This window comes from Alosa alosa, chromosome 4 (assembly GCF_017589495.1).
Source record: "Alosa alosa isolate M-15738 ecotype Scorff River chromosome 4, AALO_Geno_1.1, whole genome shotgun sequence".
In the NCBI taxonomy this organism is placed as follows: Eukaryota; Metazoa; Chordata; class Actinopteri; order Clupeiformes; family Clupeidae; genus Alosa; species Alosa alosa.
In genome coordinates, this window is record NC_063192.1 from 10,497,090 (window position 1) to 10,524,643 (window position 27,554).

General features: G+C 40.7%; 1 protein-coding gene across 1 annotated transcript; it reads right to left on the reverse strand.

Annotated features, from left to right (window-relative positions):
- Positions 1–8,587: 8,587 nt before the first annotated feature.
- Positions 8,588–10,461, reverse strand: parapinopsina (parapinopsin a). Its single transcript, XM_048241265.1, is given in 5 exon segments — positions 8,588–8,835; positions 9,032–9,250; positions 9,252–9,275; positions 9,403–9,731; positions 10,035–10,461. Coding segments are annotated over 5 exon segments (1,044 nt in total). The 5' UTR covers positions 10,381–10,461; the 3' UTR covers positions 8,588–8,709.
- Positions 10,462–27,554: the final 17,093 nt, after the last annotated feature.

The following is a 27,554-nucleotide window of genomic DNA, read 5'->3' on the forward strand; positions in this document are numbered from 1 at the left end:
GTTTGACCTCTCTTGTCCCTAAAGTTCACATGAGAAATGACAAATACAAAAGGCAAACATCAGTGTTAAATTGTATCAGTTTTGAATGTTCCTAAAATGAATTCTTTTTCTACTTGTCATCTGATGATGGTTTAACTATTTTATTATCTTGACATGTCTGACCTTAATTGACCTCAATAGTAGTTTGCAGTTAGCATGTCTGATGATATGGGCTGAGTTTAAAAAAGCCAAGTGGAATTCTGTAGGATTCTAGTTGTCTTGAATGTGTCGTGTCAAATTCCAACCCACTGATTAAAGCAACACCAAAGAACTTTCCGTCTGTCGCACGCACGCAATTTGTTTATCCAGCACCGGCTTTGCAAATAACGATGTCCACAGACAAGGTAGAATATTTTGCATGAAAAGTACGATGTATTGCAACATCAGATGCAAGTCAAATTTGTAGTTTCTTATGTCTCATTCCATCGAACTACAGATCCGCTACCCGATCTGGCAAACTTACATAGTGCGGTTATAGCCGATAGAGGGCTGCGAAGCGAATGCAGAAGTGCCGTTCACCCTGTTACGAGTTGATGAACCACTGAAACGCTTTTGGAAAGGTATAAAAAACTCTTTGGTGTTGCTTTAAAACTCTATAATTTAGACAAAGTGAAAGAATACTTTAAGATGTGTAGCTTTAGTGCAATCCAGACTGTGTTGTGAGCATTAGTTCATGAAGTAAGCTGATTCTGACATTTTGTACATGGCTTTTATACCCCTGCCAAGTAATCGTCACTTGTATGTGTGAACTCAGAATAAATAGTACAGTGGCTAAAGCCAGATTTTTACCTGAATCGTTCAGTTTTTGCAGAAAGCATGAAACTTGGTACAGTTATAGTACTACCCCTAGTGATCAAAAATTGAAATGGACCCCAATACATAGCGTTGATAGGGGCCCCTAGTGGCCCCTATCTTGACTTCAAATATGGCCACCAAAATATGCCCTTTTTTCTACATTTATAATGCTATGCTGCTTTTAACACAGAATATGACGTGTCTATAGCCATCTTTCAGCATTATGAAATACATAAAGTGACAATCATGCATAATTAAAATGGCAGACATGTTGGATTTTAAGGAAGTAGCCATAAATTCTGACACTGAGTCAAAAAACTGTGGTGCATTTAGGCTATGTCTGATGTTTTGACTGTGTGACTAAACCCTGCACTTGCCTAGGCTCAATCCTTCTCATTTGCCCCCTAGAGGCTGGCATGCTAGCAAGGAGGCTAAAACCCATGGATGCTAGCGTCTGTCAAGTCTCTTAAAGAAACATATGCTGCCTTTTGGGAAATTAGCTATTTTGTCTTCTATCCTAGACGTAGATAAATTAGTACATACACCCAGGCAGAGTTAGATAAATTAGTGCATAACCCAGTCCAACACATCCCACTGTTAGCTCCCTCCTGACACATTAGGACACATGCATGCTAGTCAGTGAACCAGCACTCTGGGGTTTTAGGACACTGGCTAGTGCATTCAGTGCCCAGTCCTTGGGTGCTTCGTGGTGGAAACACCAAAAGCTCAAGACAGGTAAAGTTGAGTATCATCCGCATAGCAGTGATAATCAAATTCATGGGAGTGAATGGTCTCACCCAAGGAAGTGGTGTAAATAGAGAAAAGTAGGGGCCCGCAGTCATGTGACTGTGATACCTGTCCCTGCCAAGACATGCTGAAAGAATGCCCTTTAAGGTAGGATTTAAACCAGTCAAGGGCTTTCCTAGAAATCCCAGTTCAGATAGTGTAGAAAGGAGAATGTCATTGTTAACAGTATTGAAGGCTGCAGATAAGTATAGTAGAATGAATACTAATGACTTAGCAACTTAGATGAGGACTTAGCTACTCTCAATGCTTCGGTCACAGACAGAAAAGCAGTTTCAGTAGAATGACTCTTGAAAACAGACTGCATAGGGTCTAGCAGGTTGTTCTGATATAGTAAGTCCAAGACTTGCTTGAAGACCACTTTCTCCAAAAACAAGAAAGGAACAAGAGAGAAAGGTCTGTAAAAACAGGAATGGTTTTAGAGGTGGTGGCAAATGATACATTTTCCATCTTTATCCTTCTTGACTGATTTTTCACTAGTTTCACATTTGGCTAGGGTCAGTGTCACTATTGGTAGCATAAGCCAGTACCTGGAGCCTACAAAAGGTTGCACAGGTAGTCCAACTCCTCCAGAATGGCACACCAACACGTTCCATTGCCAGAAGGATTGCTGTGTCTCCCAGCGCAGTCTCAAGATTCTAGGAGACAGTTGCTCTAGGAGAGCTTGGCAGGGTCTTTAACCCAGCAGCAGGACCAGTCTCTGCTCCTTTGTGAAACAACAAACAGTAGGAGCCCTACAAAATGACCTCTCCACGCCGCTGGTGTGAATGTCTCTGACCACACTGTCAGAAACAGAGTTCATGAAGGTGGCCTGAGGGCCCGATGGCCTCTGGAAGGACCTATGCTCACTACCCAGCACCGTGCAGCTCAATTGGTATTTTCCATAGAATACAAAATTGGCAGGTTCGCCACTGATGCCCTGTGCTTTTTACAAATGAGACCAGGTTCACCCTGAGCACATCTGACGTCTGAAGATGTCTTGGAGAATGTAATCCCAGGTAAAAAAAAAAAACTATTATAAGTATACTTTTTGAAAGTGTACTAAGTACAGTTTGTACTTTTTTCGTCAAATCCAAGTGTAATTAAGTGTAATGAATTATGTATTAAGTTCAACTTAATACCAACTTGACTATACTTTGAGTGTAATTAGTGTGCTAAAATGGAACAACTTTTTTCAAACTTTAAGTGTTCTTAAGTACATTATACAAAGAGATTTTATGAGCATTCGAAACACAGTCGCAGTACAATTTTGGAACATCCCAAGTGTATTGGAAATGTACTTAAAAGGCATTACAGTATAACTAATAATAGTGTAGTAGTGTATTTTGAATACACTCTTATCATCCTCATTTCTATTCATTTGTACTTCCTGACTACAATAAGTGCCTTGAAAGTTTGCAGTTATGTTAATAAAAGTATAGTCTTAAGATACTTTAAGCATTATAAAGGCATGCAATTTAAGTATAATATTAGTGTGATTTAAAATTGTACTATTAGTACTCTCCTACCTATTCTGTTACATGACAAATTACACTTTGATTATGAGAAAAACATTTTATTGACATGAATGAAAACAAAACATAATATTCATCCATAACAAAAGTAAAACATTTTTCTGAAAGTTATGGATCTCTTGAGCATATCTTTTCAAGTTGGATGTGGTAACGCGATAAAACATGCATTTGGGCATATTATATTATTTCACATGCATAGATTTTTCGAGTGGCTGTTTGGAGCGCTGGTCAGATTCCTCCACGCTCGCAGCATTTTCTTCCATGCATGGGGAGCAGTTTCCTCTGAGTGCACACGCGCAGAGAGAATTTGCGCGCAAACATTTAATATCTACGTGTGTGAAATAATATATAATATAATACACCCGAATGCATGTTTCATCGCGCAAGTGCTTTTTGCCACTATTCATGAAAAACAAAAGTTGTTTACCCTCCTAGGTGAGAGAATTTGGCCTTGAAGCTTGAAATTGTTTACTGGACACCCAGCCTACAAGCCAACAACTTAACAGTCTAACATGGCTAAATTTGTAATGCATGATCATTTATTGCTTATTTGTTTGCAAAGTCTTCTGGCCCAGAAAAAAAAACATGGTGGTTACGGATCATGGCTGAGGAGGAAAGGTACAGCTGGTAGAGTTGTGCAGTGCGTGAACTTCCCTCCCAACACTGAGATGTGGTGGCAAAAGCTGTGGTAGCTAGCTTCCTTCCTAGCACAGCATCTTCCAGTACAAGATGCATAACGTTTTCGGTGGCAACCCCGGGCTGGACAGCAGTCAAATGCATTGACCTTGGTATTAGAGAATTTGTCTCTGTTGTCTGTGAACAGAAAGAAGATGGACAACATTTTACAAGATAAACAATATTTTACACAGAAATCCATTGGCAATGATGAGATTAATACAGATTACCTATTTGACATTTACTTTTTATGGGTCAAATTGGTATTAACACCATCTGTTTGCCATCCTGGTATGGTTAGACCTGGCCAGGTAGTCTTTCCTTAAAGCGTTGTGCACCTTGGCACCGATATGAGTGCAACCACCCTGTTTTCTGCATTTGATTACCTTAGATTCCTTTGTTTCCAATACAACTGTATTATCGTTTTCGGGTTAAATGGCATTTTAAATGGGAGTCGTAGGGGCACTAGCCTACTATTTTGATGCATGAATCAAAATCATCATGTATCAAAATAGTTCTGCCCCTACGACTCCCATTCAAAATGGCATTTGACCCAGAAACGACAATACAGTCAAACTTAATGGTGGCGCTTCTGACTTAATTATGCTTTCAAACGAAAGTTTGACTCAGGTACATTCACAAAAAGACCCTAGGTTGCATTTTGGCTTGAGTTATGCTTTAAGAGTAATGGGACAAGGTCCTGGATGAATAATATTGACCTTTACTGCTGATTATTTGAGGCATTCAGACATCTCGGTTTCAAAACTGTCCAGGAACACCTGTAAAAACATAGTTAGGCTACAGATTAAAACTAGGTAAATTACAAACACTACCATGAAATGAACTTGAATGCTCTGTCAAATAATGAAAAAAAATCTAAATCTATCGCATAAACCAAGGCATAATGTCAATCATGTAGCCTAAGCTTCATAGCACTAACTTAGTAGAACAACAGGTTTAATTCCCCTGGTCTACAACCAACCCAAAAGGGCACGTTACCCCGCTGCTCATCCAGCTATACTGGCTACCTATGGCCGTCGGCGTCCGTATCAAATTCATGTCTCTAATGCTTGCCTACAAAGTAGACACCTCCACTGACTTGCATTGTATATAATACAGCGGCCACATGGTACAATGTGGTATTACAAGTGGTAAACTGTTGCTAAGTGGTTAACATGCTAGCTTCTTCTTTTTTGGCTTCAGATAGGATAGTGAAGAAACTGACAGGAAGCAAGTGGGAGAGAGATGGGTTGAGATCCGTTTTTGTGGAAGTTGCAAGAATCAAGTTTGTACGTTTAAATATCGTTACCTCGTAGCTGCCCAGCGGGTTGAAGCGGAGCTTTGCTTTACCAACGTTATCGATTTGTTTCAGTTTGTCTCGCAGACGTGCACACGTATGCATTACAGACATCCCAACTTGCAAAAAGTAATTTCAGGGAGGCATCACGAAGCCCCCAAAAAAAAACTTTAGCCTATACAATAATGTCAGTACAACAAATAAGGAAGGCCTATAGATAGAAATTGTGAAAATAAAATATGTAGATTTTGGTAGTTTGGTCTTTTCATGTAGCCTTGGCAACTAGCCATCTAGTAGGTTATAGGCCTGAATAATATGCACATGAATTGACACTTGTTAAACTCACCTCAACATGTCTTTTGCAATCATTTAACCCGCTGTGGGCAATGCTAAAGTCACTGTTTACAAACAGTGCAGCGTGCAAGACTAGGTCCATCATTATGTTTTACTTTTATGAGACAAGGGTAGCCTACACTTTGAAATGGGTCTTACATTTTCCTTTTTTTGAGGCACTGACTCTACCATGACGCTCCTGTTTCTACTGAACTGATTAATTAAGTTCGGGAGAAAAGACATAAAAGCCCGCCTACACTGAAAACTGATTGGTTGATTTAGCGAAACAGCCCAATCAGGATGCTCTCTGTCTTTGATGCGCTCAGACACACACGCACCACCTCTTTCTCTCTCTCTCTCCCCTCGTGTGCGCGCTACACTCAGATGCACACGCGGTCTCGCATGCGCGCTCTTGATCGCTCACTCTAGATTCCGGGAGATTTGATCTAATTTGCGGGCGTCAGGGAGCCGCTATCAATATGCGGTGGACTCCCGGAACTTCTGGCATTAGATGAAGGCTCATACCACACGCACATACTTGTATGACTCTATGTTTGATTTGATGACAGCAAATTAGCAAGTATTTCTTCCTGATTGCCGAAACGTTTGTTTTCTTTTTTTGTTGGTGTGAGGTTCCTTGGTCAATTGCTTAGCAAATTAGCAGAGGAGTGACAGAAGGACTGGGCATTAGACTCCGCAGCTCCGCGGACCTAGCCTGACGAGCAAGACCCACATTAAAATGTAGGGTCTGGGCACTCACCTTTCGCAGTGCTCAGTCCGAGGAGCGGGATAATCGGTTGTCTTTCAAATTCCCTCTGCACGCAAAAGGACAGCGCTGAGTCCCATGTGTTTTCCCACCAGCGGAGCTAGTTGGCTAGTTAAAACTTTTGCCAACTTAAAACAAGCTTAACTCGTGTCACACTGTTGGCCAACAGCAACATCCATCTTCTTTGTTTTCAAGTAGCAGGGAATTCAAGCCAAACCGTTGCAACTCTGCCATCAATCATTATGTTAAGCCCGCCTTACGACTCTATACACGATTTGATTGGCCTGATAGAAGTTTAATTTTTCGAGCTCACAAGCCAACAGAGAGTTGCTAGACTAGCCCTGGAAGCAAATGTGATTTGCTGCCGCTAGGGTGCGTCTAGATTTCTAGGCTACCGCGGACCAGCAACCCTTTTGAGAAACGCTGATGTAAGTGGCTATCAACCATTGGAGGTAGGCCTATATTGCCGTTAGCCCTACTTCACGTCATTAAAAACTGTAGACAAACGGCCTCTGACCTAACCATAGACAACGCATGTCTGGACCATAGACTGTATATATAGAACTGAACAGTGTGGCTGCATTCTGCAGTGTTCTATGGAACATCTATATTTGTAAAAATCAATATACGAGTTACAAATATGATTTTTTTATTTGTAGGTAGCAAAACATACACGCAAATCAAGAAATATTTGTGGATCCCCCTCAGTGCATATACAAATATTATTGAGACAAATTTAGCTCTATATCAGTCTAGCAACAAGACAATCTGGCAACAGCCCCTATTGGACTACAATGCACTTTAACTCGGGGTAATTCGAATTTTGTCTGACTGTCAGAAAATGAACAATTTTAGAGTGTTGTTCCCATGTGCACCAGCCTCAGTGTGAAATAACCCTGTGTTCTACTCACACTGAATACCACAGGTACCTTTATCTGATTGTGAGGTTGGTGGTGTTTGCTGTCTAGGGCAGGCAGGCTACATGTGGAAGAACCTGAAGGCTATGGAGGGTTAAGCACTACTGTTGAGCTAGCCTACTAAAGAGGTGAGCCTTGTACTAAGAAGGTGCTAAGACATTCAAGCCTGCATTATTATTTATTCATTTAGCGACGTGTTTATCCAAAAGCAACACACAGATGTCAATTATTATGGGGTCAGTTCCCTTGGAACAACTGAGGACTCAAGGGCACAACTGATGATAGACTTGAATCCACAACTTTTCTGGCTATGTTAGTCAGGCTTTCCACCAGTTGAAAATGTTTTATAATCTCTGAGCTTGGAATTATTTTGTTCTTTCTTTTTTTTCATACACAGAAAATGTAGCCTACAGAAGACATGTACGTACACAAATTATTCATATTTATTTAAATACATATAGATAGATAGTTAGATACTTATTATATATCTTTTATGATGTATAATTTTATGGAAATTGTGCCCTATTTTAGGGCTTACGCGCTTGGACTGTGTGTTTGCAAAAACGTAAACAAATGGGTGGTTGATCTCCGTGGATCATATCCTAATTTTAAAAGCATACAAAATTACTCAGAAAAAATGAAACTACATTCTAAGCTTTTAGTGACGAAGTCAGTAAGCAAACAGTTCAGCTTGACTAAAGCTTTGGAGTTGCTCACAAGCCTCTGCAAGCTTCTGAGGAAGAAAAAAAAGCCATCACTTTCATGAGTTTGGATAGAGGATGAGAGGTGGGAAGTGGGGAGGAGTGGTGGGGTATATCCAGAGATTCCCTCTTCCTTTCATCTGTACTTTGCATATAATTTAATTGGCTGTGAGCGCAGCCCAGTCCGATCGGCTCTCCGCTAAGCTGCTGACACCCCTGGGTCGGCTCTGTGACAGAGAGATTTTATTCCTCTATTGTTCCCATGCCTCGAGGAGGGGTTTCTCTGGGTGGATTGGGCTCAAAGGCCTTGTACACCCTCACATTTAAACAGTTCTCTTCCCGACTCTTTTTTCAACTTTTGCCCCCTTTTTTGTCTCGAGTCACTCCATATTAGGCGTGTGGCAATTTTTTAATTGCATCTGCCCAGATACTGTAGCTGTTTACGCAATCTGTTCTTCTGTGGTATAAGCTGATTTACACACAGGGACGTTTCTGGGAGGGGCTGTATATTTGACATTTGAAATTACGTGTTATTGTGGCTCATGAATTGTTCCAACATTTTTTAGATATACACAATCAATAGAAATGATTAGTTTATTCTTCATACCAGCACTACAAAGGAAGTAACATTTGGGGGAAAAAATTCAATGCAATTGTAGTATCTATTTAATTATATCCTTGGGGAAAATCTTAGGTCAGTAGCCTTTATACTTTCAGATAATCAAAGTGAGTTAAAAATGGCATTAATCACAGCCTGTCCTTTGTAAAAACATGTATAGTATCAAGTCAAGTTTTAAACACCCTTGTTCTCCATCCAAATGTCCTAATGCAAATGCATGCTATCTGTACATTCAGGTTCCAACGGTTTTCATGAGGGCAAAACCCTGTTGCTCTTGCTCACTGAAGACACTGTAGTCTCTGCCTCTGATGCCTCTGCCTCTGATGCCCATGGGTTTCTTCCACAGAGCAAGAAAGGGACAGCACAGTCTCTGAACTGCAACAAAAATGGAAGAGGACAGACGATAGTAAATCAAATCTTGTTACAGAGCAGGGTTATTGAAGTGCAGACAGTACACTTAAATGCTGAAAACAAACCCAAATATCAGTTTGTTGATTGATTAAATAACATTAAAGAAAGTCTCTGAGCAATGCATTTGATTCTATACTCTATTTCCCTTGGTCCATCTTACCTGTCTGTTCATGAAGATGTATATGATGGGGTTAAATACAGTACTGCTCTTGGCCAGGTACATGGGCACACTGGCAATCACTGGGTCAATGTACAAGTTGGGGGAAAAGATAACAGAAAGGGCAAAGGATGCATAGGGTAGCCAGGTGACCAGGAAAGCCAGCACCATGACAACCACCATACGAGCAACTTGCATCTCTGCCCTTGCAGTGCTTCCCCCCCTCTGACATCTGGAGTTTAGCTACCTGTTTGAGGAAAGAACATTCTTTACGGTTTCACAACAGGTCCCATACATGTCCATGGAAAGCTATTTGATAAGTTCACTTAGATAAACCAATCTAATTGTTAATACATTTCTGTCTGGAAATCTACCTGTCGGAGTGTCCACAGAAGCCGCGTGTAAGACACCACAATGACGGAGAAAGGTACAGCGAAACAAAGAAGGAAGTAGCACACTATGTAAGACATGTTTCCCGCGTCTCTGCTATACCAGTTTGGGGCACAGGATGTCAGAACCCCCTCAAGCTCGTAGCTGCCCCACCCAAAGAGTGGCGGGGTGTTCCAAACAAACGACCACACCCAGGAGAAGACCACACCGGCCACTGCATGTCTGGTCTGGAACATGACTGTCCCCACTGTTCGACACACCACCATGTAGCGGTCTACAGCTATTACTGCGACTGAACATAGGCCAGCAATACCTGTGAGGGAATAACACACGTGTTTAGGGTGGCTTTTTCTTGTTGTTGGTAATTATAACATTGATTATTTTTTTTACTGTGGTGGCTGATGATTAGGAGAGGAGACAAAAACATGTCACTGAACACTTGTGTACCCTTAAGATATAGTTACATATCTAATAATTGTATGCTACAACTCAAATGGAGGGCACTTATTTGGATACATTGGTAGCTCATGAAAAATAATCAACATTTCCATCCTATACAATACAGAGAGGTATAGTAAAGCAAAAGAAAGGTAAAGTCAACACTCAAGTGACTCACCAAAAAAAGACACTGCAAATCCCTCCAGCACACATCCAACTCTACCCAAGCTGAAGTAGCCCATGGCATTGGTGACCATCGTTGGCAGTCCACCAAAGAGGGCGCAACCCAGGTCTGCCACTGCCAGGTTCACCAGGGCGTAGTTCAGAGGCTGACGCAGCTGCCTGTGGCGAAGTGTCACCACAATCACGGTGACATTCAAGATGATGCCTGTGACGGAGAAGACGCCGATGATGGCAGCCAAAGCGGTGTAGCCTGACCGTGACAGAATGTGGTCATTCACATTCACTGACCCCTGAGGCGTTATTTCCGGCTGGACGCTGACAGTGAGGTTTACCTGTTCCATGTTTGTCAACAGGAGCTCATAAAGACACAGGCACTGCTGCCACAGTCTCTCACCAGGAAAAGGTGCAATCTCAGTACCCAGTCCCCTTGCAGTGGTCCTCCTTATGTGGAAGAGTGTGTGCTTTTACCTCTTTTTCTATGACGGCTCAGCTGAGTGTGGCCCAATTGATTATGGGACATAAGTCTTTGGCGAAAATCCCTAGATCCGGATTATACTGAAAATAATTCTTCCAGCTAATTTTCTCTGATGGCACTCTTCTTGATTGCCAAACCAGGGTCTTCTAGTTGACAGAGGGCCTTTGCTGAAGTGCTATCATGACCTAAAGTAGCCTAAATTGCACTACACTGTGTTTTCCTGATTTTTACTCAGCAAACCTTTGTCCTGTGACAAATTGAGTTGTCAGAAGCATTTCCAGACTACAATAACTCTTTTCCAATCAATCTAGTATACATTTTCACTCACAAGGCAGAATTACATTATCTAAAATCTTCAACCTTTCTTTAAAAGTCTCCACTGCATCCTTGACCTTGGAGAGTAAGGATATTGTTGGATCAATGGCTTAATCAAAGAGCAAAACCTCAGAGGTGATTAAAGCAGCAGAGCATTGGCAGATCAGGCTTTCATCTCCAGGGATAAAATGTTGCCAAATTGTTTCCCTACCAATCACATCACCATATGCTATGTTGCATCTTTTCTGCAGCGTATAAATTCATTTAGGTTTTTTTTAGGAACCATCAACAGTTTGCAAATGGAGGTTCTACAATCATGGGATGAGATCAGGGCGTTATATGTGGGTCAGATTTCACGCTGACAGCGACATATTTTAAGGCACTGAAAAACCAACTGATAAGCAGACTATATAAATCCCAATGTCTAATGCATTGCTTCATAATAGGGATTACAGGACCAGCTCAATATTAATCACAAATAGCATGATCCTGGGCAGAAGCCAAAAGTTATTTCGGAAAGTGTGTGTGTGTGTGTGTTTGTCTGGGTCTGTTTTTGTGAAAACCAATGCCACATATCGGAGGAAGCTAAAACAGATAGTGGAATAAAGGTCAGATGTATGTATTTTATTCTAAAGGTCATGTATTAATTTAGCATCGTAATAATTGAAAAAAAAAACATACTTTTTCCCGATTGCATGTTATTTAGAACAGATGTAAATGTGTCTGTTGTAAATGTGTACAGACACAGTCGATGAGCCTGAGATAGAGAACAAGCTCTGTAAAATATAAATCATATACAGGAAGACACACACACACACACATAATTATTCTACCAAACTGCATAAATTATTTAATGGGTTACAGAGTCTATATTTGGGTCTGGGTCTGCATTTACAATCCACCAGCCTGTTCAAGTATCAAAACTGACAAAATCGGTGAGTTTAAAAAACAAAAGTCTGACCACATAAGTAGGCCAAAGGGATTTGTAAGTTGTAAAATCTGAGGGGTAATTTTTATTTCAAAAGAAGGAAGAAGTTTAACAGAGGTAAAGAAATAACCCATTTTGGCTGGTGCTGGGAAATGAGTGTAACATGTTCTCACACTAAATGTTAATGTTGTGAGATATGTGCAGACTAATCACATGAATCACACTGAAATGGTCACCTAGATAATATATTTAAGGCCTCTTCTCTTCCTCTTGCAGACTCTCCCACTCCCACTTTGAATCCTTTACTTAGATTAGCACATAATAAAATTATAACAGAATGGATGGAGAGAGTAGGAGGGAGAGGGAAAATAGCATTTAGCCACTTAGTCATTGATGTCTGAAAATTGAATAATCTTGGTCAACATCTTGAGAGCACAAAGAAATTTACTGACATATGAGGCTTAAGAACAGTGACTGTCCACTAGATGACAGTAGTTGGTCATAGTTGTGACTATTTCAAGAGCCGGCACACCATCAAGTTATTATGACCGCCGCACAGTGAAGCGACGGTCATATAGATTTAGTCAGTTTTTTTCCCTTTTTTTTCCTTCAGTGATTTTGTGTCAACGATTCTCGGGACACTGAAAGACCAGGGTGCACTAAACTTGGTGGGCATGTAGCCCCCCGAAAAGAGGGTAGAATATCTCGAGAACATTAGGGCCTAGGATGACCAAATTATTTTTGTATGTTGGTCTCCAGGGACCATGTCAACACATCCCATATCCACTCATGAATGAAAAGGCAATAATGAGGCGTTGTAATCGCAGGTATCTTTGGCTGACAGGTTCAAAACTGCACGGAATTTGTGTAAAAAAAAAAGTGTAGGATCACTATGACACCCTCTGAATGCATGCCAAGTTTTGTTCATGGGGGGCCATATCATCTACACGCACACACACGCACACACACACACACACATAAACACACACATGCATGCACACAGCACACATGTACACTCACGCAAGCACGCGTGCACCCACACGCACACACACATAAAAACACACACACATGCAGGCACACACACACACACCATTACCCCACCACCATACACACAGAAGCACACATATACACAAAAACAAACACACACCATACATACACAAAAGTAGGGGATGGAGTAGGAGATGGAGACAAATTGACAAGCGTGATTTATTTTTGCGGATAGAATGTGCAGGACTGGGCAGCGGTCATATTTTGTACCGCTCTGCGGTATATCTAGTTTTCCTGTTCTTTCACATTTTACCAGTGCAGGATTGACAAACCTGGCATGACCAAACAGGTAAGCATATGGTATTTTATAATCCTGTGATATTTCTGTTATGCAGTCTTTACATTTCATCACATAGAAAGTTAACTGAAGTATTCAGTATTTTCCTCCATTCAGCCAGCCAGACTGACCAGATTTGGTTGTGTTCAGCATGTTAATAAATCCATGTTCGACACACACACACACACACACACACACACACACACACACACACACACACATGCTCATGGGCACGGCCCACTGGCTTTGCCCTTTCCCCCAGGCCGTGGTTTCTCCATACAGGTGTCATTGGTGGCAATCAACCCAATTAGGTGCACAGGTCTAAGGTCAGGTTTAAATCTGCTGGAGCTCCTCCCTGCAGGTAAAGAACAGCAGAGCAGCAGACGCTTGTCACTGCTTGCCGATTCGGTTGCATCGTGTGCCTTTGTTTGAAGGCCGTTCGGCCGACGCTGCTTGTTTTGAGACCTTTGACTATATTTTGACTTAATAAATTGTAAACCCTTTAGAACTTGTGTCTCCCCCGTCATTGTGTTGAGCTCACAATGTGCACATAACATCACAAATGCACACACACACACAAACAAAAAATATGTAGCATCAATGACTGCCACTGCCTGGGATACGTTTCAGGACCCATCGCCAACACTTGACCAGAAGACCTCTGTGGTAGTCGGGGGCCATGAGTCAGATACATTGATTGTGATCCTATAATGCCTCCTCACTGAAGTGCTTAGTCAAGTCAACACAAGCAAACTTTGAAAACAGTAACTCCACACTTTTCCATACTTTAAATACTTACAGCAAACTGCACTCTTCTTCCAGAAATGTATTTCAAGTTCACTGGGAGTCGCATACATACTTGATTTAGTGCTAAAATCAGTGCTTGAGTGTGTGAGAGGCAGACAGAGGAGAGAGAGAGACGAAGAGAGACAGAGTGAGAGGGAGACAGAGAGAGAGCGAAATGGAAGGACATGCTTGTGTTTTTGACAGATAGGAGTTGTTGTTCTTTGCTTACAGCTTGCAGGCAGTGGAGAGAGGCCTGGGGGGTTAGCACTGGGAGGGGATTCTTTTGTCTGGGCCAGATTGCACTTGCCTCTGCGTTTAAGCAGCTTTGCCTCCGCTGGTGCAGAGGGACGGGACACAGCGCTGCTGACAGGGTCTCCTCAAACCTGGACGCCGTTCAGCCAGCCACCGTTCACAAGTCCTGACACAGCTGGCTCGAGCCCTCTGCTCCATCCTGGGTCTTAATGATAGAGGGATCTGGCTGGAGGATAGAAGTGCTTTTTTCACATCATCTCCTCTCTTCCTTCTTTCTTACTGTCATTCTGTTTATCTACATCACTCTTTCTCTCTCTTTTTTCTCTTTCTCCCTCTCTCTCTCTCTCTCATCAACATGGGTGGAGGTTTGGTACGGGTGTTGTGGTAGAACTCTTCTGAATATTTCACTTTTCAGTGAACATGTGAGCCAAAGTCACCATAATAGAGTCTGTGATCTGGGAAATTAGTGTTCAGACATCTTTAATTTTCAGACACATAATATAACTAATACATAATGATTATCCATTTACAACTATAAATGAGGATCAGCATTAAAGGAAAATTCTGGTATTTAGCACTTTGAGTCCCTTTTCTGGTTTGTTTTGGATGAACTAGAGTGGTGGACACCGTAATTTTGACGATTGGTCTAGACTTTTCTGACACATTTTGAAACGCCTTTGACTACTCAGAGTGGCTGCCAACAGGTATGCTCAAACATGTCCTAAAACAACCCTTAATGTTTGTTTTCAAAACTGTGCAACTCACCGAGTGGTTAGTGGTGTTCATTGATGTTCCAAAACAAGTAGCGTAGCGAAATACAGTTTCTGTCGTGTTTTATTTGCCATTTTGTAAAATCCCATTAATTTCTGTTGGAAGACTCATTGCACGTTGATATTACTGCGCCACTGTCTATGCTTCAGGTTCAAATATTGAGCGGAGGTTTATACGCGGTTGTGAGGTGTCTGAAAAAATAGTTCCACAATAGCAAATAAGACGGCTGGAAATCATACATTGCGCCGATATATTTGATTTCAATAATCAACGGTGAGTTGCAGTTTTGAAAACGAACGTTAAGGGTTGTTTTAGGACATGTTTACAGCTTGCCTGTTGGCAGCCACTCTGAGTAGTCAAAGGCGATTCAAAACGAGTCAGAAAAGTCGAGACAGGGCGAATCGTCAAAATTTCGGTGTCCACCACTCTAGTTAATCTAAAACAAACCAGAAAAGGGACTCAAAGTGCTAAATACCGGAATTTTCCTTTAAGCTCTGCATCGTGCTATACCATTGTGATATTGAATTGGGTTCATACATCTCAACACATCTCATTGTCAGACAATAAAGTCTGACCGTGATTTAATATACTACCTATGACCTACTGTGTCTTCACATGATAACAGCAGTACAGTGCACCCTTCATCATGCATTTGTAGCAAAATGTCAAATCTTTTTTTCCCAGACCATACTGGGTAGAAAAAAAAACGTTCCTCTACTTCACAGCTTGTGTCAACATGAAAACTGCCAGAGCCCCCGACATCATAGGCAGGTTGTTATTGCAATTCTTTCATGGCCCTGGGCACTCTCAGATAACTCCAGATATCAAACCTTTCTGCGTGCTGCTTGGTGTCACATGCTGAATGCTGGCGACTCACAAGCAGAATGACTGCTGTCTAATAAGGACTTAGCACATCTCCTCTCTGCCCTCTCCCTTTTTAATATCCTGTTACATGGAGCATTCATTGGGCTCTCCAGGCAAACAGAATGCCTTTGAAGAGCAGGTTTTCAAAATTTTTAATAAGGTGTCCCAAACCGCAGCAAATGAAAGCAAACTGGCAGAAAAAAGCAGATCACATATCTGAAAATGAGCTGATAAGTTATGAAAGGGAGAGGGGAAGAGCTCGGAACACCTTCTATGAATGTGGCGGAGCCTCACCTTTTCTATTAAATCAGAGAGGCAGGAAAACATGAAGTTAGCAGAACAAGATGCTTTGGGCAGAACGAATCAATACTTGCATGTAAAACAAGTTAGACTGCTGTAACAACAGTTTCCACATAATGCTTTTTTCTTTCTTTTTTTTGCCTCGTTTGTCTTTGTGTCTCTTCAAATTCCTTTGTGTCTTTTAATTCAATTTCAGAACCTAATTCACCTCAATTTTAAAAACAGTGTCTTTGTCCTCAGTGTGTTTTTTGTTCCAAAACTCAATAGCATGAATATTCTTTTGAAAAATCAATAGACATATAAGCATTATGAAAATAACAACAGACATTTTGGGGGGAAAAAAGGTTTTCTCTTTTGCTCAGCAAGGAACCAAGTGATTGCAAGTGAACATTAATAATTAAATAAATCAGTATGTCCAAGGACAACCGCAAAGTCAGTGAGCCCAAGCTGTGGGCCATTCCCTGCCCTTTTATTCCTCTCCCAGCTGATAACTCCCCTGAGAATCATGGGTCTTCAGGCTGGAGAGAATTCCTGGGAAATGGATTACAAGATGTGATGTTTTTGATTGATAAAAGGGGTAGATTAGGATTACAATCCCATCTCCCAAGGGTGTTTGGGTTTGGAGAAATATAGAGTGGAGTCTCTACTTTCCACATTCATCACAGGTAAACAGGGTGATGACTGTGATCCCTGTCTGTCTGTACATTAACGGCCAAAATCACTGTTAGTTACATTTTGTGCATACATATGCACATTTTTAGGGTTTTAGATTGCCTCATCAACAGCATAAAGAATGCTAAAACAGAACAAAAAAAAAAACAATGTGTGTGTGCAGCTTTGTCTCTTGCACACTCAAGTCAATGCCTGTAGACCTTGGATCTAAAGAGAAAAGACTGTGGAGTCCCTGACACTTGGAGTATACTGTAACACACTCAGTTGAGAAAGCGATACAGCCAATAGAGTGTCCCAGTGTCTTCCGTTTTACTTCCGCTACAAGGGACCTATCTTTCAAAAAAATATGAACAGGAGTTATTTTTTGGTCCAGTTTGAATTGTGCCACGAATTTCACACATGATGTGTGTGAATTTAAAAGATAATTTTTCACGTCAAGAAAGTACTGTTGTTCGATAGACTTCAAAAGTTATGTTGGTTTTGTGCGAATCCGCTCAGTGGATTACATCTCTAGTCTCGAACGATGTACGTCACCAACGTAGTTCAACGATAAGATTAGCTGTTAACGGTTGCATCTTGCTGCCTGCTATGTCACTTAACAGTATCTAATGTACAGTCTATGGACGAATACAACTTACCTGATGTGTTTAATCCTCTGACTCATGGTATTTTCATCGGCAAGGAAAGCCCAATTAAGACCTGTTGCTGGTATGCTTGTACAATCTAGTGTGGCTGTGAATGAGCTAACGTCACTAGCACGACTGATGGGTTTGTAGTCGTTGGAATTACGATCTTTCACAATGTTGTAATTCAATAGTTACGAAACAAACTCTCTTTACATGAAAAATTGTCTTTAAAATTGACAAACATCATATGGGTAATTCAAAGCACAAGTCAACCGGGACCAGAAAATTATTTCTTTTTCGCCATAGACTGGCGTTCAAAATTTTTTGAAAGATAGGTCCCATTGAGCCAAACGGAAGTGGCGTAACTGGGACACTCAATGCTCTGTGACTTCAAGGGCAGCAGAGGTCCACTAAGTGTCTGCTGAGTATTAAAGGCTAATCTTAAAATTGTAAACAACAATAAAAAGCTATTACCACATAATATTATGGTTATGGTTATGGATTTGGCAGACGCCTTTGTCCAAGGCGACACACAAATACAAAACAACATAATATTGAAAATTGAACAGGGAACAGATTAGAATGTTGGTCAAATATAATAAGGAGAATAGTAATAATAAACAACAATATCAATTCAATCAATAGCCTAATAAAATAAGCAGTGAAAATGAGGGGAAAAGCAATAATAAAACAATAATGTCCATTCAATCAATAATATAAAAACAATGATCAATAATAAACAATAATGTCAAATGAATCAATAGCCTAATGAAAAAAAAACAATATTATACAAACCATAACACATAAGCGCTTAAACAACTAAGTACATGTTGAACAGGAATGTCTTTAGACCCCTCTTAAACGACCCAAAACTACCACAGGAACGGAGAGCACTGGGCAACTCATTCCACCAACATGGAACCACTGAGGATTAGAGTCTTGAATTAGACCTAGTTTTTATGACTGGTCGACATAACAGACACTCATCAGAAGACCGCAGTGGGCGGTTGGGGATGTAAGGCTTGATTATTGAATTAAAATAACTAGGAGCAGATCCAGTCAGTGTCCTATAGGCCAAAGTGAGAGATTTAAATTTAATTCTGGCAACTATAGGGAGCCAATGGAGAGTAACTAGGAAAGGAGTTACATGTGTCCTCTTTGGCTGATTGAAGACCAGGCGTGCTCCAGCATTCTGAATCAGCTGTAATGATCTTATTACACAAGCTGGTAAGCCAGCTAATAGTGAATTACAATAGTCCAGTTTAGAGATGACCATGGTCTGAACAAGAAGTTGTGGAATCTTGTGTCAGATAAGGTTAGTGAAGTTAAGTCCAGCTGGATGTTAATCTGTTGGGGAATAGATAACATTAAAATAGGCTTTATTCAGAGAGAAATGTTGAAGTGTTTCAAAGTCTGAAAACACAAAGTTTTGTTTTCAACTTTTGATTTGTTTTCAACTTAAAAAAAAGAAAAAATAGAATTGTGAACCACTACCAATAAATAACAGCTGTGGCAGAGTTTGGCCTAGCTGGATAGCTGAAATGTTAGAAGAGAAATATTCAAATGAAACAACTGGGCTTGTTTCGTTTTAGCTCTTGCGTAACAAATTAAGGCCCACCTTGCTGGAATGATGATTAATTCGAGGGATGTAATGAAATGTCAGTAATGCATTGTGGGTGATTAATGCCATCTTATGTATCTGGAGAAGTGGTTTGGGCTCCTCCCTCATGGGCAAACAGGAAATACACACACAGACACATAATGTTTCCCAAAAAATGTACATCTCCTCACTGTGTTCATCTTAGCATGCCTGATGTACTAAAGTCTTGTTTGCAATCTCTTTCTGTCTCTGTCTGATGCCCCTTTCATTTCAACACTGTCAGGAATTCATACACTTACTTTGCATACACATTATTGTTCTATTCTTCATTGTTTCTGTATATCTGAGACATGCGTGCAGGAAACAATATTAGCTAGCTAAGACAACAACATATCTCCTTTGTCTATGATGGTCTTTAGTGGTCTTCCTCTTCCTCTTCCCAAAAACTCTCTTTCAGGCCTGCTCTTTGGCTCCTCCTCCCATTGCTGGTGCCGCTATTTTTGGATAGGACAGTGTTAATTATGCATGTTGTCATAGTGCTTTTAGTATGGCTGCCAGTCTTTTTGGAGGAATGAAGAGGAGATTGTCAAGACTAGATCTGTGTGTGTGTGTGTGTGTGTGTGTGTGTGTGTGTGTGTGTGAGAGTGATGTTTGGGTTGTGACTGGGATCTGTTTCAGTCAGTTGCTTCAGCTGTGTCACAATAGCTCAACAACTGAGCTTCAGTAGTCTGGTGAAGTAAGGGATGGGAGGTCTGGGGCCAAAAAAGGACTGGAACCCAAAGCCAAAAAAAACAGCAAAGGTGCAAGTCCTCCAAATGCAGGACTAATCAGTGTAATGTAGATAGTATGTCGCACCATCTTGAAGAAGAAATTCAAAATCCAAAAAAGCACACAACATAACCATTCCCATTAATATGTTTTTTTTATTTATTTATTTTTAAAGCTGAAAATATGGACATTGAGAATTAGGTAAAACATCTCAGGAGAGTCAGAGCACTACTCAGTGAAGTTAGCTCAGTAAGTGTGCACTGCAGTCTGTCCCATTTAATCATTTACTGTCCACTCCCAAGCCACACAAGATCCTGAATAATACAGATATGCTCTCTCTGAAGAAGCTCTATCAGTGATGTGTTTGAGGACTTCAAACCTCAAAGTCAACATGCCCTGAGTATTTCCATATCAGTAATCACATCTTTTTAAAATAACGTTTATCACTATATCTCTGACTATATTTCAGTACAGTACAAACTGATAGGACAATATACTCAGAGGGAATTCAACTGATGTTTAATTTCTTAAATTATTAAATTGAAATGACTCATTCAGGAGATCATTCTGATTTTGTGCATGCATTCTGCACTGGTTGGGTTCTCCTCACCTCACATCACTGTGCCAAGCTGGTAGGTCCACAGACATCTATAGTGCAGTGTTTCGCATACACTGACTTATTTGTGGCGGCCCACCACAATATCAACACTGACCACCACACAATGATTTTCTATATTGTACTCCTTAAATTGGATGAAATCCTGTCATTGTAGTGCTATGGGCACCTTTGCACATCCTCTCCTTGTGTCTCTGTCCCGCAACAAACCTGCATGCACTTTTAAAGAAAACATTACAAATCCTGCAAGGATTTGTTGGAATAGAAGACAACTGGATAAATTGTGATTTAACCACATTGCGCAAAATTGTTCGAAGTTGTGAACACCCACACACACACACACACCTAGCACCACAAATAGAATGAAACACTGTAGTGCATGAGCTCACAGGAGAAAAAGCCAGTATGCCCCTGAGGATAAATATAAATTTGACTTTAAAAGCTAATAACAAGGTCTAATCAAGATGACTGGACTGATAGTGTGTTTCCATCAGGAGCCCTATTATCCCACAAGACATTAATATCATTCCAGGAAAATATACCACAGTTTTGCCCTTAGGTTACAAATCATCTTGATGGAGCCATGTTTTGCCATCAAGGGAAGGGTAGAATACCTCTCGCAGTGATGACCAATATGTTAACTTTCTATCACCGTGAGCAAGAGGCTTGGACTCAGGGTGAAACTGCCCATTTGAAATTTAATTGCTTTTTCATCTTAACATGAAACTTGAACTGTTTTCAGTCTGGAGATACCATGTATAGACTATGAACATTTTTGATCAACCCAGGTCAGCATCCAGTAAGCGCTGAAAGCCGGATAATATACAGGATAATGAAAGATATGTCATATGAAAACATCCTCTGTGTAAATGGCAGAGGCAGAGATTAATTCAACATGGGCACCCATATAATGGCATCCAATGTACGTAAGTGTGGAGGCTACACCTTGCCAGTTATAAACGTTACTCTTGATCTAATCAGCAGATCAGTGCACGAGTTAGGCTGTAATGGCAATTATATGCTTGTAATTTTATTAGTTGAAAACCAGAAATATAAATATATAAATAGAATAATTTTATGGCACAATTAAGTCCATAAACTCTGTTGTTGAAGAGTTGCATCACGCTGCTGCTGCCTAGTGCTAAACTGGGTAACATCATAATCTCACTTATTTCCCTTTCAGATTAATATTCAGATTAAATTCAGTTTAATCGTTTGTCTCCCCACGGTCTTTCAAATCTCAATGCTTTTCACCATGATAATGATCAGCCTATGATATGGCCCAACAAACCTCTTCTCTCTCTCCCTCCCTGCACCCTTTTCTCTCTCTCTCTCTCTCTCTCTCTCATCTGTCATATATTTGGTACTCTTTCAAAGGTCTTTGCATCTTCTTAATTTCTTTATTGGCTGTCTGTTTTATACACAAACCATTTTTTTGCTTTCTCTCTCTTTCCCTCTCTCTCTCTCTCTCTCCCCCCAGCTCTTGTTGTTGACCTGTCTGCCTGCCTGGATGCCCGCTGCTCTCCCTCTTTAAGCTCTCTTATCTCTCTGTGCTCTGCTGCCTCTCAGTCTTTTCCTCATTCTCTCTTCCCTTCTTCTTCTTCTCCTCCTCCCTACAAGCTTTCTTTGCCCCCTCACTATCTTCCTAACATCCATCTCATCCCATCTCTTTCCCCATCCACTAACTCTTCACCTTCTTCTCTGTCCTCCATCTCTCCCTCTCTTCACTCCCCTCTTTCTCTCTCGTTTTTTTGTTGTTTTGATGTATGACCTCATTACCCTGCTAATAATCAGTTCATCCTTCAGAAAGACACACAGCTGTGTAACAGACATCATCAGTGCAGTGCTCCTCCACAGCCAGCATTCGGCTTATCATTCAAACGCTTGCACAAGTGGCTTATGCATGCTTTCCCCCTCTAACAAGCCCCCTTCTATCTGCAGTGAATACACCAATGTTGGACCGGTGCCCTGTCTGGTCACTGCTTTTTATGATGAAGTACTTTGAGGAGGCATGAGGGTTGTTGCTTAACAATTGTTGTTAAAAAGTCTGAGAAGATTATGAATTTGCTTTTATTTTTTACTGCCCTGTTTTATGTTGGTTTTCAACATAAAGATTGAACTCTCAGAGATGATCTGCTATTGCACAGATGCTGGGGGATATTTTCATGCAGCACAAAAAATGGGGGATTATAATACTGCCTCATAAATGACTTTGTGTCAGTTTATAACTGTGTTGGAAAAAACGATTGGTGTATAATTGCCTTAAACTGCAATTAAGTCCAGTAATATGCATTCCATTGAGTCTATTCTTGCAATGACAGATTAATCTTTATGGTCTCATCAAACACTTCAAGCAAGATCCTCTTCTCTCATCCTCACTCCAGATCATCTCCTCTCACTTTTTACCCCTTCTCTCCTCTCTCCTCTTCCTTTTTACCCCTTCTCTCCTCTCTCTCTCTCTCTCTCTCTCTCTCTCATCTGTCATATATTTGGTACTCTTTCAAAGGTCTTTGCATCTTCTTAATTTCTTTATTGGCTGTCTGTTTTATACACAAACCATTTTTTTGCTTTCTCTCTCTTTCCCTCTCTCTCTCTCTCTCTCCCCCCAGCTCTTGTTGTTGACCTGTCTGCCTGCCTGGATGCCCGCTGCTCTCCCTCTTTAAGCTCTCTTATCTCTCTGTGCTCTGCTGCCTCTCAGTCTTTTCCTCATTTCTCTTCCCTTCTTCTTCTTCTCCTCCTCCCTACAAGCTTTCTTTGCCCCCTCACTATCTTCCTAACATCCATCTCATCCCATCTCTTTCCCCATCCACTAACTCTTCACCTTCTTCTCTGTCCTCCATCTCTCCCTCTCTTCACTCCCCTCTTTCTCTCTCGTTTTTTTGTTGTTTTGATGTATGACCTCATTACCCTGCTAATAATCAGTTCATCCTTCAGAAAGACACACAGCTGTGTAACAGACATCATCAGTGCAGTGCTCCTCCACAGCCAGCATTCGGCTTATCATTCAAACGCTTGCACAAGTGGCTTATGCATGCTTTCCCCCCTCTAACAAGCCCTTCTATCTGCAGTGAATACACCAATGTTGGACCGGTGCCCTGTCTGGTCACTGCTTTTATGATGAAGTACTTTGAGGAGGCATGAGGGTTGTTGCTTAACAATTGTTGTTAAAAGTCTGAGAAGATTATGAATTTGCTTTATTTTTACTGCCCTGTTTTATGTTGGTTTTCAACATAAAGATTGAACTCTCAGAGATGATCTGCTATTGCACAGATGCTGGGGGATATTTTCATGCAGCACAAAAAATGGGGGATTATAATACTGCCTCATAAATGACTTTGTGTCAGTTTATAACTGTGTTGGAAAAAACGATTGGTGTATAATTGCCTTAAACTGCAATTAAGTCCAGTAATATGCATTCCATTGAGTCTATTCTTGCAATGACAGATTAATCTTTATGGTCTCATCAAACACTTCAAGCAAGATCCTCTTCTCTCATCCTCACTCCAGATCATCTCCTCTCACTTTTTACCCCTTCTCTCCTCTCTCCTCTTCCTTTTTACCCCTTCTCTCCTCTCTCCTCTTCCTTTTTACCCCTTCTCTCCTTCTCAAGTCCACCCCCCCGGTCTTTCACCTCCACCTCTATGCTTTCATCTGTGCTTTCTTCTCCTCCTCAGTCTTTATTAACCTTGTGACATGAAGGTCCACAGATCTATTTCATCACACTGTAGATCAAATTATTCTTGCCTACATATTTCTGTCTGGACATTGGCCTACTGAACTGTAGGCTACATTGCTGCTGAATGTGGAGCTCACCAGTACACCACTTAATTGATATGATTGGGAGATTAAACAGGATTTGCTCAGTGACAATTACAAAGGTATTCAAACTCAGCTGGGTGAGTGGCCCTTTTGCCTGTTTGTAATTCACAGTTCATCCTCTGTACATTAACACAGAATTGGTCCCATCCCTTGAAGCTTAAGCAAGCCCTGGATTTGCACAGGCCCTGAGTATACAGCAGTCCAGCTTTTGATTGCATTGTTATTGCCAAGTACCTGCAAACACCTGCTTCAATTTATCTTCATACGATGTCATCATACTGACCACTGACAGGGCCTTTTAAATGCTGCTTTGCTAAATAATTCATTGGGTATTTATTTCTTCTTTCCTTTTGGTGCATTCTCATTCCTGAAGGCACAGTGTCTCATCATTAATTAAATTAAGGGGGATATATTTGGAGACAGGTGCACTCCACAAATGAGGGAACCAGGCATGATTTATTAAGCAGTTCTGCATTCTTGTGCTCTAATGGGATCTCGGCCGTCAAGGCCCATTTGGATCAGCGGAGACGCATCCGGGCCTGGACACATCCCCAGTGTACTTGGCCAATCCTTTGATCTGAATGCTCCATGTCTCTGTGAACTATGAAGTCTTACACCAGGCCACATAGTAAGATGGACACCTCTGTATAAACAATCTGTGCCATCACTCTCTCTCTCTTCTACTTGCACTTTTGTTTACCAATCCCTTTACCTTTACTCTTCAAGGGACTGTGTCTTTGGATGATAATGATCATTTATGATGCCTTATTGTATATATGAAGAAATTGGTTACAAAATGCTATATCCTCCATTTTAATACATTTTCATAAATCATTTTTTTACATTTTTCCGAGTAATTTCAGTAGAACTGTAATTGGGTATTGTCATCTGATTGATCTTTACTCAATCAAAACAACAAAACTGCATTTTTTTTTATATTAACTGAAATACAAACATTAAATAGCATGACTTATTAATGTTTTTAAAAATGAAGATATAGCGCTTTGGAACCAAACTCTTCATATAATCAATGTATAATCTAGCAGGCGTGTGATTACTGACAGTATACATAAGAGTCATTAATTTCCCAATCAGTCCTTGACTGGAGTTCTAATGTTGTTGTGACCTTGTCTTTAATGAGGTGAAGTTCATTGTCTATGGTGGTTTGCCTTGTGGTCATATTAAAGAATAGATTAGGCACATGAAGGTCTTGTCCTTTGCTGGATGCTTCCTCCTTTAAAAATAGCTTTAGCCATGAAATGAACCTTGTCATGTATCATTTGTCATGTAACCGGTTCTCTATTCTTACAAACTTCCACACAGCATTGCCAAGTTCTTCTGAACAAACTTCTTAAAACAAGTAAATCTTATAAATGAAAAAGTATTAGACACTAGGTATGTTAAATGCTTTTAGAGATAATATATTGACTCAAGGATTTTAAAATATTATGTTGTGCTTTCATTCTAAACTATATTATGAACCAGGACTCAGTATGACATCCTTTGGACAGGCATATGTTGACAGATCCACCTGAGAGTCCAACTGTTACAGTAGTCACTTTGTGAGAGATCACCATGCCTTTGATCTCTAAAATGGATAGTGTAAGACAGGCATCTATGTCAGCTATGCATCTTCAGAGATGCCACTTAGAAGGCCCCAAAGGAATAAGTCATTTCATGGATTCAGGGGCCCTTTGTTGTAATATGTCAGATCTGCCACAATTACTTCCAATGAATTCTCTGTGTAGTGGGGCACTCAACATCACACAAAAGAGACCTTTCAGATATTGGGAGGGCGAGTCAGAGACAAAGACACATAGAGGGCGAGGACATGGAGGGAAAGTCTAAGTGGGCATGATATTTTTTTAGATGATGGGTCCTCTCTCATTTGGCAATGCCTAGAAGAGCTGGACAGCTCCAGAAAAAGAGGTGGTCTGAATAACAGTGTGGTCAAAATCAACCTTTCGCTCAGACTGCAACTTCGGAAATTTCCTGTGATGTGTTCTTTACGTCACATGCATTTACATACAGATTTCCTACGCTCTCCATTCCCCTTCTTCACCTGTGTGTCTCTATGACTGTCATGAATTCACTGCATGATCATTTTAGTCTGCGCAGTGGCTGAGAGAGCAGCAGCTGCTTTGACACAGTATGAAAAATGCCACACTTTCAATTACAGTGGCCTGTTAAGTGCTTGTTACCTTGAATAAATGTGGCTTGGCTTGCCATGAGTGACTTCACATATCTTGAAGACTTGTCTGGACTCCCTTTGAAGAGGGAAGTGAAATAACAAGCCCCAATCCAATTAACCTCTCCGATGATAGTCCAGTCCAGTACACTAATTTTAGATTGTCACTGCAGTGAATGGCATGGGTGTTTCACAACTGTAGGCCTATACAGCATATTTAATATTGACACTGTCAGTCATCTGTGTTGAAAATCGCAATGCCATAGTTTTATCATTAGGAGTCAATACCATAAACACGTCAATAATACGTGTGCATAATTTTTACTTCAGCAATCAAAAATACCATTTGTTTTTGGATTATTTGGGGCTGAGGAACTAAAGGAAAAGGGCAAAACACTGCGTAAAATATATTTCCACTTAGTGACTTCGATACCTGAGGGAGATGCGTAATGCCACGCGCTGACTTGGTTGACTTGACAATCCATTTTCCACACCACACGCTCGCCATCAGGCAAAGTAAGATAAGAAAAAAGCTCTCAAGAAAGGTCTCGAGAGTGGGCAGGTAGCAGCGCGCCTGTTTCAAGAAATAAACGCCTCACAAATCTGTCCAGTCCACTGTCATTAGAAGTAAACCTTCTGAAATGATTCAAGATTCTTTTCACTTATGTTGACAGGGTGGTGACAATTTATTTTAGCGCCAACAAAATATTTTCTGTGGGTGTGTAAAAAGTTGGGTTGTACAATACAATGATTTACTAATTTGTATGTTTGAATAAAATCGCAGTGTAGGTTTCTCTTATATTATTTATGACCGCTTACCGTTTTAACTAATCATGTAGCCTATTATTCACGTTTGCGGCCCCATTAAGCTCAATTACACTGATGATTGTATCGTTAGATAAGGTACTAAAATCCATTAGGGGATCAGCAGTAGCATGACGAGTTTGTTAGAATTACTAGCCTATAGCCTGTTACCATTGGTGGATAAATAAATGGTTCCGTATCACAACTCAACGTCGGTGCACTAAACAAAATTTGGGCAACAACGCACGCAGATTCTAAGCTTTCTACTGATAAATTAGGTCAATGCTGTGCTGGTGCCGCACAGTGAAGCCAGGTATTGTCATCCCCATACCCCCATTCATGCATTTCCGAGGAATTTAGATAGAAACGGGATGAATAAAAATAATGAATTAGCCTACCAACCACAG